General features: G+C 53.4%; 1 protein-coding gene across 1 annotated transcript; it reads right to left on the reverse strand.

Annotated features, from left to right (window-relative positions):
- Positions 1–1,653: 1,653 nt before the first annotated feature.
- TRIP13 (thyroid hormone receptor interactor 13) lies at positions 1,654–16,275 on the reverse strand. Its single transcript, XM_070357778.1, has 13 exons — positions 16,047–16,275; positions 15,145–15,310; positions 14,909–15,038; positions 14,194–14,249; positions 13,366–13,456; positions 12,073–12,145; positions 7,404–7,467; positions 6,576–6,662; positions 6,263–6,369; positions 4,968–5,121; positions 4,631–4,743; positions 2,865–2,934; positions 1,654–2,579 (listed from the first exon to the last, which is right to left on the reverse strand). Exons 1-13 carry the CDS (start codon positions 16,136–16,138, stop codon positions 2,484–2,486), a joined length of 1,299 nt encoding a protein of 432 aa, XP_070213879.1. The 5' UTR covers positions 16,139–16,275; the 3' UTR covers positions 1,654–2,483.
- Between the last annotated feature and the right edge of the window lie 50 nt (positions 16,276–16,325).

Below are 16,325 nucleotides of genomic sequence, written 5' to 3' on the forward strand. Positions count from 1 at the left end.
TGACGCACGGTAACAGACTACAACGTTTCCAGTTCTGGACGGTAAGGAGTGAGTCAGAAATCAGGACTCAGGGGATGGAAAACCCACCTCCCCATCCGAAAGGACGCTTCAGCTGTGGAGCGGGGCTGCCACGGTGACAGGAGCCACCTCCCCGGGAGCAGCCCCTTCATTGGGGCGAAGAAGCTGCCAGGCGGGAACCACAGCCTCCAAAGGGCCTCGGGGCTGTCGGGGGGCTGAGCCGCGGTTGCTGGCTCTCTCCGGGGGCCTTTCCGCCCTGCGCCGCCTCTGCCGGGCAGAGGGGCTGTGGCTCAGCACGTGTTTCCTCCGTGGCATGCCCACGACACTCACCCTTGCGGTCCCCGTCACCTCGGCCTCCGGGTTGTCCTGCTGGGGACGGTTGCTCCGTCGGGCCATGTCCTCAGCCTCTCTCACAGGTGCCCCTGCCTGCGGAGGGGTTGGACCTGAGGCCTGTGTGCCAGGCTGGGCAGGCAGCATCATGCCCCCTGGGCGTCCCAGGCTGGTGCTCTGCCCCCTCTCCCGCCTGTGCCTGCCCAGGAGCCTGCCCCCGCGGGAGGACAGCGTGCCCCCATCCTGAACCCAGGGCTCAGCCGTGGGCACCTCGGGCTTTCAGCCATGGCCCAGAAAGTGCCCACAAGGCTGGTGCCCGCTTCTAGTTGGGGGCCCAGGTACGACCCTTCCTACCAGGCCCAGCCCCCACCCCTGACCCAGAGTGAGCTGGCAGCCAAGGCGGCGGTCATAACACCCACGCCCCCACCGCTGCCCGGCTCGCGCTCAGACGTCCGCTGGGCCTGGACGCTCGTGGCTGGTGTGTGTGGGCGGGCCTACGGGGCCGGGGCAGGGACACAGCAAGCGAGGCCTGCTGCCTCTGCGGACCACTCCTCCTTCTGCCCCAGGCCCCTCCTGTCCATCCCGCAGAGCGGCGCTGCCCCCTGGTGTCCGTGGGCGGTGGCATCAGACACTCCCACACTCTGGGAAAGGGCCTGGGGGACGGACCACCCCTCAGATTCGAGGTACAGGCCTCGCCCACCCGCCCCCACCACCCGCCCCCAGCCCTCTCGGGGCTTCAGTGGTCCAGTACACGGACCACCCCAGATTCAGGGTGCAGGCCTCGCCTACCTGCACCCAGCCTTCTCAAGGCTTCTCCCCTGGGCTGCCTCCTCACTCATCTGTCTGCCCCTGTACACAGCCCTGCCCTGGGCATCCCCTCCTCCCCAGACCCTCTCTTCCCATCGGGACACTGGGCTCCTCAGCAGCAACCGTGGAGCATGGAGGGCGCCCCTGCCCTGACCCCAGTGCCCACATGCCTCCCTTCTCACCCTATTTCAGGGTCTTGAGGAAACCACAGAGCCGGTCCCTGGCCCCCAAGGCTGGGCTCGCTCTAGCCCTGGACCTGACCAGAGCCAAGGTTGGCTGATGGCCCAGGGGTGGAACCCCAGGTCCCCCACCCCAGCCCGGCTCCGACCCCGGGCCTCCCCAGGCTGCATGCCATGTGCAGATGGCGCACCTCCACCCCACGGGGTAAGACAGGCTAAGTTACCTCCTCGCGTGAGTGATTTAAAACTCAAAGCATTTGGAGTGTTAAGAGAATCAACATGAGAAAATTTTGGAAAAAAATTTTTAATACATAAAAAAATTTAAGACAAAAGGTAACATTCTTTTAAAAATGTTTTATAAAACAGTGATATGAAATTTATTTTAGCGTGAGATAAAAGCAAAACAAGGTTCTGTGGAATACACCAATTATTGGCCGATTCATTTTACACCTGTTATTGGGAATCTTCGTTTAAGCTGTGACTGACGTCCTTCAACAAACGACTCACCAGGAAACACTGCCGTGAGGCCAGCCACGCTGGTCACCAGGGAGGCAGGCCCCGTCAGCTGCCCCTCCCCGACAAGCAGAACGTATCTGCTACCAAGAGCGCTGGCCTTAAACTTTTCTCTTGATTTCTGTAACAGGAACAGGTTCTCATTCATCGCATAGTCTCCAGAACGTGTGCACTGACCAGGACGAGCTTGCAGCAGGAAGCAAATGCTGCCTTGTCTTGAGCAACGTGTACTTTTTTTAATGCTATGATTACATTCTTCTTTAAGGCAATGGCATTTCTGTTTTGTTTCTATAAAACTTACATTAATCATCTTTTTAAATAAAACGTCAGCATTTTGGGTCCAATCAACCAAAAGCAGGATAGAATCAGGACATCTAGACAGTTCTTTATAAAGAGACACTGAGCTCAGATGATCATCTTTCAAAACAGAAAACAAGCTGTTTTGTCTTCGAACATGCAGTTAAAGTACGTAAACGCAACACACTTCTTGAGCAACACTGTGTAAGCAGAACACGCTTCTTGAACCACACCAGCCTGCAGGTCTCAGCCCTGGCCTCAGATGTCCTGGGGCAGCCGCTGCTGTGAGGAAGCGATGGCACCTTCCCGCGGTGTGCTCAGTGAGGACGGGGTGCCAGGTCACACGCACGACGAGAGCTTTTTTCTCTCCTCAAACTGCTTCTCCACGGCCAGAGACAGGGCCTGGAGGAAGCCCTCGATGGTGACGGTGGGGGCCTGGAAAACACAAGGCATCGTGGCGGTCCTTGCCCTCAAGGTGGGGTGGCCTGGGAGCACCCGCCTCCAGGGCACAAGCACTCTGAGGTGGCAGGGAGGCCCTGGGCGTGAGCTTTCCACACACCAGTGAGGTGAGCAGACACACGCTGGCCCTCCACTGCCCCTGGGCCCGTCACTTCAGAAACACAGGAGGAGGCGGAAACCCCAGGGTGGCGGGCGGGACTCTCCTTGAGGCCAGCCCTGCAGACAGAGTGGGCGGCAAGGGCCCAGGGCGCAGGCACTCACCTGGATGTACAGTGCGTGAGCCAGGAAAGGGAGCTTCCTCAGGACGCGGCCACTCAGGCCCTCACTCTTCCTGTGAACATGACCACACTGGCGTCAGCTCCACATGGACCGCGGGGCATTTCAGGACAAGTCCCCGATCTTTCCCCAGAGCCCCTCGGGGGTGGGCAGTCTCCCGCAGGCCTCAGCTACCGCTCCAGGAGGGGCAGGGTCCTGACACCACCCATGGCCTCGGCAGTTTAAGAATCCAGCGATGCTACAGAGAGCCTTAATCTGAAAGCCTGTCCTGTGCTGGAGCGGTGCTCTGCTCGCTGCCCATGGGCACAGGGGGAAAGCGGCTGGCCTCATCCTCCCATCCAGGAGCCCACGGTCGGGGAGGCCGGAGGGCATCTGCTGCGGGGGAGACGCCCTGGGATTCAGCCTGTGCCACCCAACCCACATCACCACCTTGGCTACTACAGGCAACGACCACCCCTGTGACCAAAGGGAATGGGCTTCTCTAGGTTGCAAAAGTGAGGTCACCCTCAGAATGGGAGAAAATACTTGCAAATGAAGCAAGTGACAAGGGATTAAATATCCCAAACATACGAGCAGCTCATGCAGCTCAATATCAAAAAAACAAACAGCCCAATCCCAGAATGAGCGGAAGGTCTAAACAGACATTTCTCCAAAGAAGACATACCGATGGCAAACAGACACACGGAAAGAGGCTCAGCACCGCTAACCGTGAGAGAAACGCAGATCAGAACTACAGTGAGGCGGCACCGCACACGGCCAGGACAGTGACCGCCAAAACGCCTACAAGCAATACACCCTGGAAAGGCTGTGGAGAGAAGGGGACCCTCCACTACTGGTGGGAATGCAAACTGACACAGCCACTACGGAGAGCAGCACGGAGGCTCCTTAACAACCTAAGACAGAGCCCCCATATGACCCAGCAACCCCACTTCTGGGCAAGTATCTTGAGAAAACCAAAATTCAAGAGATACAGGCAGTGTTGTGTTCACAGCAGCACTACGCACAACAGCCGCGACACAGACACCCAGACGCTCGCTGATGCGGATGAGGAGGGAGGCGCGGCTCACAGCGCAGTGCTACTCCACAGTGGGGAGTGAGAGGACGCATCTGCAGCAACACGGATGGGCCTGGAGACTAGCATGCCAAGTGAACCAAGACGGACAGAGAAAGACAAATGTCACATGATATCACCTACACGTGGAATCTAAAAGTTATAGACTTACCTACACAACAGAAACGGACTCAGACTTAGGAACCAAGTTTCTGGTTACCAGAGGGGTATGGGGAAGAGGGATAAATTGAGAGACTGGGATTGACACGTTGCTGTTGAGTCGCTCAGGCGTGTGTGACTCTGAGACCCCACGGGCTGCAGCATGCCAGCAGCTCCACCACACCCTGGAGTCTGCACAAACTCCTGTTCACCGAGTCAGTGGTGCTGTCCAACTAGTCATCCTCAGCTGCCCCCTTCTCTTTCTGCTTTCAGTCTTTCCCAGCATCAGGGTCTTTTCCAATGAGTCAGCCCTTCAACTCTGGATAACATACAAGCTACTACATATAAAACAGGTGACTGATAAGAATCTACTGTGGGGCAGAGGGAACTCTACTCGGTACTCTGTGATGACCTATAAAAAAGAATCTAAAGGAGTAGATATATGTATGTATAACTGAGTCACTTTGCTCTACAATATTTATTGCAAATCAACTATATTCCAAAAAATGTTTTAAAAAGAAACAGAGAGGTCAGCACACACCTTGAAATTTCGCTCAGGAGGAGGCTCAACTTGGACACGTTGTTTTCAATGAAGCCAATCATCTCCAGCTCGCGGAGGGTCAGCAGCTGCTGGCGAGGGTATATGATCTGGCACTGCGGGGACAGAGGACGGGGCAGCAGAAGCATCGGGTCAGTGATTTCTCCCTGAGCGCAACATGCAGACCCAACAACTGCAGTGTTCAGTGTGAGACAGCGGGTGCAGGCCGAGTGACACCCCCTTCTGCACAGGAACCAGACATCGTACGTTATGCCAACAAATCAAGACCCCACGAGAAAGCTAATGTGTTCTCAGGAAAGCAAGAAACAGCTCCAGGCACCCTCATCAGCTCTTCCAGGCAGGAGAGGTAGATCTTGAAGATGGCCGCTGCAGAGGGCGGCCCAATGTACTGCCTGATGTCAGCCCTGTCCACGAAGGCCACGTCGATCCTTTCTGTGATGTTGGACGTGGTCAGGATCACCACGTTGGAGTGCCTGCGGGCAGAGGGTGGGCCCAGTCACCCTGGGCCACAGGGACTCGACCCCCCTGATCCGACACACGCAGTGTGAGGACAGGCTGGCACCAGGGCCCAGGCGTTCAGCCAGCTTCCTGCCCTGTGCCCACCCCCACCCCCACAACGCCTTCTGAGGCCCTGCTTCCTGCGCTCTACCTGACCCTCGCTCCTGCCAGGCTCCGGCTGCGACAGTGCAGACCCTCCCCACTCCCGGTCTGCGAGCTCCCCGCCTATGGACAACTCTCGAGGCCCCCAGCTGGACCGCTCCCTGCCCCCTTCACCACAGTGAAGCCCTCACTCTGCACAGCGTCCCTGCGCCCCAGCGCCAATACTGCCCTGCCTGGGCACGGCCACACCCAGGCGTCACTCTCACTGCCCTGGAGGTTGCAGCGCCAAGCTGCACGATTCACCCTGGGGACTAGCGGCCCTCCCCTCCAGCTCCCAAACTCCCCAGAGAGGCCCCGTCATCCAGTCTGCTCACCCCTGGGCCGGCACGGAGGGGGAGGGGCGCTCTGGGGAACACACCGCCTGGCCTGCTGGGCTCGAGTCCCGGGGACGAGGCAGGGCTGCCCAGGCCCACAGGCAGCACAGAGACCACTGGCAGCGTTGTGGCCGGGGAGCACCTGGACAGCTGCCCCCGACCAACCCCGTCCTGTGACCGCAGGTAGCCAGTCCTCTGCAGGGTGAGCAGGGCTGGCACACGGGGCCCAGGAGTCTGGGCAGAGGCTGGTGAGTGTGGAGTGCGCACAGGGCCCCCACACGCAGCTGGGAGCCATGTGCCAGGATTGGGCTTTTCACAAATGGTCACCAGAGCGGGCCTGAATCGCATGAGGCAAGGAAGGTGAGAGAGACTGCAGAGACAAGTCTCCACTCCTCCCACAGCGACAGGACGGGAGTCAGGGAGACCCCCTTTTCTGAGCAGTGGGTACCTTCTCCCCACACCAAAGCTTTGCTGTGCATTTTTAACACTTCGATAACGTAAAAAGTGCTTAATTTCTAAAAAGCTTATGTAGCACACGCTGCTTCAAACATAGAGAAGACAGAGCCCACACCCAATGCCAGACGCACTCTGAGCTGAAAAAGCTGGGGGTGAGGCTGGGGCTGTGAGTGTGCAGGGGTACCTTTTAATCTGATCAATTTGGGTCAAAACGGCATTGACAACACGGATGGCATCGGAAGGCTCGGTGCCTGCTCTGCATGCGTTACGGGAGGCGGTCAGGCTTTCCACCTGTGGGCACAGAGTGACAGGGTGGTCAGCTGGGGGGATGCGGGGGCGTGTGAACACTGCACCGAGGGCCTGAGAGGCCCCGGGCTAGGCCTGCAGGGTGCAGCCTGTGGGGCTGGACAAGCACGGGCGGGCGGCCCCGGCAACGCCGAAGGCCACCCAGTCCTGCGCTTCCTCCGCTCACAGGTGTGACGTCTCAACACACCCACCTCATCGATCAGCACGAACACCAAAGCATCCTTGTCATCAATCAAGTCCTGAATCTTCTGGAACATCCTAGTCACCAGCTTGCCACTCTGGAAACAGAACCCTCCTCATCATCAACTCGCACTCTTCAGGCTGCCTGGTGCACACGTGCATCCACCTGTCTCCACCTGGCTGCGCTCTGACCCCAGGGGGCCCCACAAGCCCACCGTCTCCTGACAGCCCCTTGGGAAACTTCCTGAATCAGAGAAGCCAGGTCTGCAGGGAACCTAGAGGCCTGCCCTCCTGGTGTCCTGGGCGGGGCCACACTTGCACCTCGGCCCCCCTTTCCCTCCCCAGCGGTCCTGGAGGGGCTGGGTCTCGGGTGCACATCGGCCAGGCGCACCTCCTCCGGGCACTCCTGTCCCTGCCCACCACCCGCCAGGGGCACCGTCCGACGCGGGCCCCGCAGCAGAGCCCCCCAGAGCTGAGGGCGGCTGTGACATCACCTGGCCTGAGTGCCTCAGCTCACAGCTGGCGGACAGGCTCAAGCTGAGGGTGCGGTCCCATCGGAAGGCGGCCCCGCCCTCCTCAGGTAACACTGAACGCCCCGTGCCCCAGCCCGGGTCTGGAGGTGACAAGCAGAGGGTCCTCTCAGGCCTCAGATGGTTTCCAGGTTATCACTACACTCTGGAACTTTCCTCTGACCACACAGTCAGAGCCCCTGTTCACATTCCTATTTCACCTATTTCTCTCCTAAAGCTTTTGGAGGAAAAGAGTTTGCCTAATCCACTGGACAAGTTTTCAGCTGCATGGTGGACAATCCAGAGAACCGGATTAGTATAAATACTTACCTCTGAAAACCACTTAGAAAAGAGGCTGTGGCTGTTTATTTCAACTAACTGGCCATATCGGTACCTAAGATGGTTTAAAAAAGACGGACAGCAATCGTTACAAGTCAGTCCAACAATATCCCTGGCGGCAACCACCTCTGTCTCTATAACACAACACTGCTCAAGTGCCCAGCAAGCTGATAATGACTACTCTGTTACTACTGACCCAGGATGAGGTACCTGCAAACTGTATACTCATAGTCATGAACAATCTTAACGAGATGTGCCAACATCAACAGTTCTAGTTGGAGCAAACTAAGTGTCTCAAACTGAATGGTATCTTCATTTCAGTTAAAGCAAGAAAAAGTGGTGGTAAGATGGTGGAGCAGAAGGACATGTGCTCATCTTCTCCTGCGAGAACTCCAAAATTTCAACTCGCTGCTGAACCACCATCAACAGGAGAATGTTGGATCCCACCAAGAAAAGACAGCCCACATCTAAGGGCAAAGGAGAAGCCCCAGCAATATGGTAGGAGGGGCAAAAACCACATTTGGAATCAAACCCCATACCTGCCAGAGATGCTCAGAGGGCGCAAATAAAACCTTGTGCACACAGGATCCAGGGACCCCACAGAGACTTAGCCAGACCTGCCTGTGAGTGTTTGAGTGTCTCCTGCAGAGGCATGGGGGGTCAACAGTGGCCTGCCATGGGCACAGGGGCTCTGGCTGCAGCAGACCTGGGAGGCGCGGCATGTGGCCTAAGTCCTTTTGGAGGAGATTGCCATTATCTCTATCACTGAGCCACTGAGCAGACGACGCACAAACTGCAGAACAATTATACCAGAGTTCTCGCACTGTGATGAAACTTCTAGGACCCACAGCATATGTGCCAACCTGGGCATCCAGCAAAGGGACTGACTGAGAACCCCCAGGGAATTTGACTTTAGAGGCCAGTGGGATTTGATTACAGACTTTCCAAAGCACTGGGGAAACAGACTCTTGGAGGGCACAAACAAAACCTCGTGTGCACCAGGACCCAGGAGAAAGGAGCCGTGACCCCCCAAGAGACTGAGCCAGACCTGCCTGTGAGGGAAAGAGATGGGAATACCAGACCACCTGACCTGCCTCCCGAGAAATCTGTATGCAGCTCAAGAAGCAAGTTAGAAATGGACATGAAACAATGGACTGGTTCCAAATGGGGCAAGGAGTACGTCAAGGCTGCATATTGCCACCCTACTTATTTAACTTATATGCCGAATATATCATGCGAAATGCCAGACTGGATGAAGCACAAGCTGGAATCAAGATTGCAGGGACAAATATCAATAACCTCAGATATGCAGATGACACCACCCTTATGGCAGAAAGCGAAGAGGAACCAAAGAGCCTCTTGATGAAAGTGAAAAAGGAGAGTGAAAAAGTTGGCTTAAAACTCAACATTCAAAAAACAAAGATCTGGGCATCTGGTCCCATCACTTCATGGCAAATAGAAGGGGAAATGGTGGAAACAGTGACAGACTTTATTTCCTTGGGCTCCAAAATCACTGAGGACAGTGACTGCAGCCATGAAATTAAAAGATACTTGCTCCTCAGAAGAAAAGCTATGACCAACCTAGACAGCATATTAAAAAGCAAAGACATTATTTTGCCGACAAAGGTCCATCTAGTCAAACTATGGTTTTTCCAGTAGTCACGTATGGATGTGAGAGTTGGATCATAAAGAAAGCTGAGCACCAAAGAATTGATGCTTTTGAACTGTGGTCTTAGAGAAGACTCTTAAGAGTCCCTTGGACTGCAAGGAGATCAAACCAGTTGATCCTAAAGGAAATCAGTCCTGAAGTTCATTGGAAGGACTGATGCTGAAGCTGAAGCTCCAATACTTTGGTTACCTGATGTGAAGAACTGATTGACTAGAAAAGACCCTAATGCTGGGAAAGACTGAAGGCAGAGGAGAAGGGGACGACAGAGGATGAGATGGTTGGATGGCATCACCAACTCAATGGACAAGAGTTTGAGCAAGCTCTTGAGAGTTGGTGATGGAGGGAAGCCTGGTGTGCTGCAGTACATGGGGTCGCAAAGAGTCAGACATGATTGAGCAATTGAACTGAAGAATACTTAATAGTTTTTTGGTTGTTTAGCCACTCAGTCGTGTCTGACTGTGAGAACCCATGGACTGTAGCCCACCAGGTTCCTCTGTTCATGGAATTTCCCAGACAAGAATACTGGACTGGGTTAGCATTTCCTTCTCCAATAGTTAATATAACTAGTTAAATACAATTAATTCTTAATACTGTTTTTAGTCTACTTATAATTTATATTTCTGTGTTCAAAAACCATTATCTGTATTAACGTGGCAAACAAATCAAAACATAAGCATCAAAAGTCTGCCCACAGTTGAACATTTTTTTTTCCTTCCACAAAACCCAAAGGAATGTGAGAATTTGTTTTCCAGCACAAAATCACTTCCCTCAAACCTGGAGCCCTGGAAAGCTCAAAGGGAACCTGACACACACTGTCTGAAATCCAGCACTAATACTCCATCTACCATGGAGTCAGTGAGGGCTCTGGATGCACTTAGATCTGATTAAAATCAAACAGGAAATGGCCAGCAGAGAAGCCAACTCCCAGATCCTTTTTACAGTTTCTTTCATGTTGAGAAACCACACACACACAAAAAAAATTACCTTAAAAAGTATCACTGACTTTCCAGTTGAAAAACATCATGTAGTAATTTTGTTTACAGATGAGGAGAAGGGGGAGGTAGACAACCTGGTGAATACAGCCTGGGTTGGATGTCACAAGATTAACTATAAAGCATTGTGATTATTAAGCAAAGTGTACTTAAGTTAATAAAGCAAAAAGGTTTGCGAAGGCTTCTTCTTGCCACAAAATAAATACCAGTTTCCAGATCTTTGTACTGGAAAACGTCACATTTCTTATAATAACACCTTCACCTTCCACTGTTTCAGGAAACTGCCCTCGGAGATTATCAAACACAGATGTGTTTCACTATGTCAAGACAAAGGCCAAGATACTGAGCATAAAACAAAGGCCTGAAACAGAGCAACTTCCCTACTTTTAAGACAGTTTTGAAAAGAAAACAGATTTAAAAGTAAATCTCACAGGATTTCCTCTTCTGAAGTCATACTAGGCTAAAAGGGTGATTTACCTTCTGCCTTAACCAACTAGAAAACTAGACAAAACAGTGAAACAGCGTCTGTGAAGGGTGCCAGACAACATAATCGGGGACTGTGACCTGGGAGGCGGCAGGCGCGACGGCTCTGATCTCCTGCCTGGAGTGACACTGGAGGGGACCCAGGAGGAGAGGCCAGGGCAGCAAGCTGAGGAGACAGAGGCCAGAGTTCAAGGAGCTGAGGTGTCTGGAGGCTACAGAGCAGGGATCCAGGGAGGAGGGAGACACAGGAATGAAGCCCGGCGACTGTCATGGGGCAGCAGCATGTGAAGAGGGAGCCCAGCGCTAGAGTGCTCGAGACCCCAGGGCCAAGGGGCGAGAGTACTTGCTGCTGAGGCCCCTGAATGGTCCTCCTGAGGGTGAAGTCTGGACCACACTGAGACCACTCTTGAAAAAGCTTAAAAACAGACCTCAAAAGGATCACACCAAACACAAGTACACAAACCCCCGTCAGAATAAAACCCAGCAGTCATTATAGACAAACAAGAGAATCCAGTCACTTCAAATCATTATGTCCACATTCAACAATTACCTGGCACACCAAGAAGCAGGAACATATGACCCATAACCAGACCCAAATGATAACGAGGATGGAATTGGTAGACAGAGCTTACAAGCATAAACAGAACTGAACAATCTTCAGACAAGAAAATCACTCTCAGAGATGGAAATTTCGCTGAACAGAAGTAAAAGCAGATCAGATACTGCAGAAAAACTAACCAAAATGAAACTCAGAAAATTTTTAAAACTTGAAAAAAGATGAAAGAGCACACGAGTGGCCTGCAGGGCAGCATGAGACAGTCTAACACGTGAATGAACGGACCCCACAAACGGGGCAGAACAGGGGAATGAGCTGAAGAGCTAACACCCAAATAGTCTCCAAATGCAGTGGAACCATAAATCCCTAAACAGACTACACTCAAAAGAATGAACTACCAATATATATGCTGTAACATGGGTGAACTTTGAAAAACGTTATGGTAAGTGAACAGAACCAATCAGAAAAGACTACTACATACTGTGTAATTTCAATTACATGAAATGTCCAGAATAAATAAACGTAGTGGAACCGTAAATCCGCAAATGGACAACACTCAAAAGCGGCAGACAAACCCAGTGCTAGGCTTGGACGGCAGACAGATGGTCCACACAGACATCAAGCAAGTGGGGAACGGTCGAACCAAAGCGAGCAGAGACGCGCTCCTCCAAGTGTACACAGGGTGGTCACCACGAGAGGTCCCGTGCTGGTCCCAGGGTGAGTCTCAGCACGTGTAACAAGACTGGAGTCAGAGCTCAAGACTATGTGAATACAGAATAATGTAAGAAGACTGGAGTCAGAGCTCAAGGCTATGTGAATACAGAAGGATTCGTTACATTACACCGAGACACCTACTATTCACGTAAGATGATTTAAAAATAGAAGCAGCTTCTCCCATCATTACAGCTGAAACAGAGCAAGCCCGCCTCTGCAGCTCCTCTCTCAAATCACCAAAGTTACCTGCTCGAGAGTCTGATGGTCAATTTCTGGGCTAAAGCTTTACACAGTGACGTTTTTCCAGTTCCTGGAGGACCTGTAACAAAATGCAAACAGATAAGTATAAGTTAGTGCTGTAACAGATTTCTTGAAGCAGTAGTTGCATTATTCACAGGATATAACATATGGAACAGACTGTAATGCTATAAATGTTATCATCACAAGAATCACTTAAGTTACTGATAACCTGTTAACAGCGTAAATACTAGAAAACATCACCAGGAGCTTCTTTGCCTGTAATCCACTCTGATTTCTTTCCACCTTCACTGAAACCCTCCCTGTCCCTACATGTCTTCTATGAAATCCGCTGATTATGAAAATCCACCTTTCAAAGGTCCAACAAGCCTTTCCTGATAACCATCAGGCGCTCAAGGCACTGGTGTTTGCTGTTCCTGAAGCCCACGGCACCCGCGTCTTTCATTCCAGCTCCGCACATGTGGGCCCGAACCTCAAGCTACATAGGGAGAGTGGTCGGGCAAGGCCTGGGCGCTGTGTGCCCCTCAGCACAGCATCTGACAGGAGCGGAGGACGCTGACATGGGAGCACAAACGCGTGCAGTAGAAAACGATGACGTTCTGTTCTGGCCGTCTGCGTTCTCCGTGACTCACAAGTACGCGTGTGAGCGACTCTAACGGGCGCTGCGCAGCACCAAGTGAGACACCTTGTGACCGCCTTCTCTGGCTCTAGTGTCAAGAAATTTGCCAAGACACCCTAAAAGCACTGTTTTCATAAAACTGAACACAAGCCTACAGTCTTCATTGTATAAAGAAGCTAATAATGCTTTTAATTATAGCTCTTACCTCGCTGTAATTTGGGCTTTCTCTCAATTCTTTGTCTCTCCTGGGATAGTAACAATAACAACAGCAACAAAAAAGCCCCCCAGTATTCTTTTCCGAGAACTAGGCAGAGTTCTGTGAAGTGCGGGCTTTTGCAGTTTGTTCCATCGAGGAAAGCTCCAAGGGTACTATGAAGAAATGCAAGGCAGCTGCTACCCTGAGAAACCCATAACCAGCGGGAAACGAGGCAGGTATTTGGAAAGCTGAATAACAGCATAAAAAGTCACAAGGGATGCTCAGGTGGCTGCCCCATGAAGGGTCAAGTAACCAAAGCAGAGAGCATGTACATGGCTGGCTTCACAGAGGACGGCATTCCTGGCCCCACGAGGAAGAAGGAGCTGTAACTCTTCGCAGGACAAAGGCAGGAAGAAAGCCTGACTCCACGCAATTTTATTTTGTCAAACGAAACCAAAATGCTTACCATGAAGCAGCACCACCCGGTTCCAGGTGATGAGGTTACTGTCGACATTCTTGTCTGAAAACAGTAAAGTTGTCATCACGTAGTCGAGGAGCTGCATGAAGAAAGAAAAGACAGAGTCAAGCCCTTGGCAGAGCAAAGGTTCAGCTGAACGTGCCCTGAAGGAGCAGAAGGAAGGAGAGAGTCTTCAGAGGCTGCCAAGCACACTCAGGCTTTCACCTCAAAAACATCTTAAAATCTAAGAGGACAAGCGCTGGGTGTGATTATTACAAGGATAAAAGAAAACTCAAAGGTCACTTAACTGAAGGCTACACCGGGTAAGTGAGCTCCTTCCTCTGGGACACCGCACTGGACAAGCTGCGTTTGCTAAAAGAACAGCCGGGGCTCTGGGGTCCCCGTGGCTCCTAGGGGAGCCAGAGTGGGTGGCGGGGGTGGTGGGGACGGAATTCTGGCATCCTCCCCTCCCTCATCTGTGTGCAGAAGGACTCTTCACCTTGAAGGGGGCTCAGACATGGTAGTACTCGCTCAGATCGCCCAACCTGTTCTGCCCCTTGGCACTGCCTTCTCAGCCCACAGGTTCCTAAGAGTGTGACCCAGTGCCAGTGGGTTCACTTTTGAACCCTCCCCCTTCTCCCGAGGGGAACTCCCCAGAGTACAGCTCCACTCAGAGCAAGCCCAGAGGAGACACCCAGGACAGAAGACAGACTCCCAGGGCAGGGGTTGCTGGCAAGCAGCACTCCTAGAAGCCCATGTGACATAAGAGGCGCTAGAGAGAACACAATAATGATTCACCTGAAACATGGAAGCCTTTCAGGAAAAAGCATAACTCACATGAGATTTGACTTCCATGTCATACACCAGGCTGTCCCAAAGCCCATGGAATTCAGCTGAGAGAACAAAACAAAACCAAATGTTAGGAAAGCAAGCCTTGCGCCTACTGGTTACATCCACCCTGAGCCGCAGACATCCTCAACTGCTCCAGACGCGGCAAGCTGCAATTCTGGTTACAGAGAAGCTAAACTTTCAAAGTCATTTCTAAGTTAAAGATGTTGAATAAGCGGCAGTCACATGTGGCTTTGGGCAGATAATGAACCTTCTGTGGACCTGCATGTGGACCCAAGCACTGCCCTGAACTCACCACTCTCCCCACAGGCCAATGCTCTGGCAGGGCCTAGTGGCAGGTGGAGTCTAGCTTTCAAGATGTCAGGCCTAACCTGGATTAGACGTGGGATTCAGCCGGCTAGATCCCACTGGCACAGAGAAGTACAGAGAAGGTGGGAGGAAGCAGTGGTCCAGCAAGACTGACCAACTAGGCAGGAAAGAAGAGCGACGGCGTCATCCTCAACTAGCACCAGCTTCGAGAGACCCATCCAAGTAGCCTCATACTGGAAATTTCTACTTTTCTCTCCTGTGATAAACTTCCTAACAGATAGAACGCGCTAAAACTCTACACAACAGACACACAATATCTCCGAGCCTGAGGTGTGCGCTGCCTTCCGCCCTGCTGTCGTAGGCTTGTGCCACCTGCTGTGTCTGTCACAGGTACCTGCAGGCAGAACCCAGTGATTTGCCGCGATGATGTTTTCTGTCTCTTCCTCCAGGTTCTCACTGCTGGGGCCATCCTCGTTCAGCTGGAAGATGTGAAGTGCAATATTGCACGCGCTCAAATCAATGGGCTGTGATGAGAACGAAAATCAAATAAATCTATACAACACACTATCGAAACAGCAAATGTTCTTGGGCCACGGGTTAACTGTTTCTCAGCTCTGAGAATTAAGTTACCTGTGGATCTTTAGCCTTTAATTCCGTGTCAACAATAGACACAGACTGCACATTTCTGGTGAGAAAAGGCTCGTCAAACTCAGACCAGGTGTAATCACCAAACACAATGTTATGCCTGTTGAGTAGCTTTCTAACACTCAGCTTTATATCCTCTTTCTTTGCAGTGCTAGGAACACAGAACACATAAAATCAGATCTGAGTTAAAAAAAAACAAAAAACCTAACATCTTAAGAAAGAGTGATTAAAAGCAAAACAGACCATAGTGGGGAAAATGCACCCATGGAGAGGGCTGGCGGGAGGGCCTGCCTGGGAGTGATCTGGTACCAACTAGGCGCTGGCGGTAACTGCAGGCTGTATGACCCAGGGAAGCTGCCCAAGGACTCTGCCCAGGCCCCTCAGAGGCAGGGGGTGCAGGCAGAGTCGGTGCCACCCAGGCAGCTGGTCAGCAAGCTGGAACTGCTGCCTAGGTGCCAGCCCCCCAGCTGGGAAACAGCAGCAAGTCACGGGAGAATGAAACGCCCACAGCTGGGGGCCCCAGAGGAGTTTCCCGGGCTGGGGTCCACCCTCAGCCCCTGCCCCCCGCGCTCGCTGCCTGCCCGAGGGCCCAGGCCCTTCAGCGGCCCCTGCGGCGGTGTCTGCTCCCCAGAGCACCCGGCCCCGCGGAGACCCGCCGCCGCCAGCACCTCCGGGGCCCATCGTCCCGAGGGCCTGGCCGGGGAGAGGGGATGGTGGGCGAGGGTGAGGGCGCAGGGGCGTTTCCTAAAACTGAGTCTCCGGGGTCGGATTTGCCGGGCTCGGCGGGGCTTGAGGCCGGGGTCTGGGCCGACCCTGTCAGGGCGGGTCTGCTCGGAGCGGGGTCCCGTCGTCGGACACTGCCAGGGTCGGGCCGAGGCCGGGCTCACCTGCCGCTCCGCTGGTGCACCTCCACGTGGACCGTGGGCGCCTCGGCCACGCAGGGCAACGCCTGCTTCAGGTCTCCCACAGCTTCGTCCATGTCGGCGCCGCCGCTAGAAGCCGCGGGGAGCGGGCCGTCCCTTCGCCGCCGGCGCCTCGCGCAGCGCCCCGCCACCTCAGCAGCCTCGGCCCTCAGGCGGCGCCCCGCGCGCTTCAAACCTGCCGCGCGCGGCGCACCGCCCCCTTACCCGGAAGCGCCGGCGCAAGCGGGAGCGTCACTTCCGGCT

This window comes from Bos mutus, chromosome 20 (genome assembly GCF_027580195.1).
Source record: "Bos mutus isolate GX-2022 chromosome 20, NWIPB_WYAK_1.1, whole genome shotgun sequence".
Classification (NCBI taxonomy): domain Eukaryota; kingdom Metazoa; phylum Chordata; class Mammalia; order Artiodactyla; family Bovidae; genus Bos; species Bos mutus.

Bases quoted from the DNA above. Each gene is read 5' to 3' on its own strand.
- TRIP13 (XM_070357778.1), bottom strand. From the start codon at position 16,138: ATGGACGAAGCTGTGGGAGACCTGAAGCAGGCGTTGCCCTGCGTGGCC. The intron at 6,663-7,403 runs GTAAGTATTTAT...TTCTGTTTCCAG, and splicing joins TTTCTAAGTGGTTTTCAGAG to AGTGGCAAGCTGGTGACTAG. The intron at 2,935-4,630 runs GTGTGTGCTGAC...TCATGTTCACAG, and splicing joins CTCCTGAGCGAAATTTCAAG to GAAGAGTGAGGGCCTGAGTG.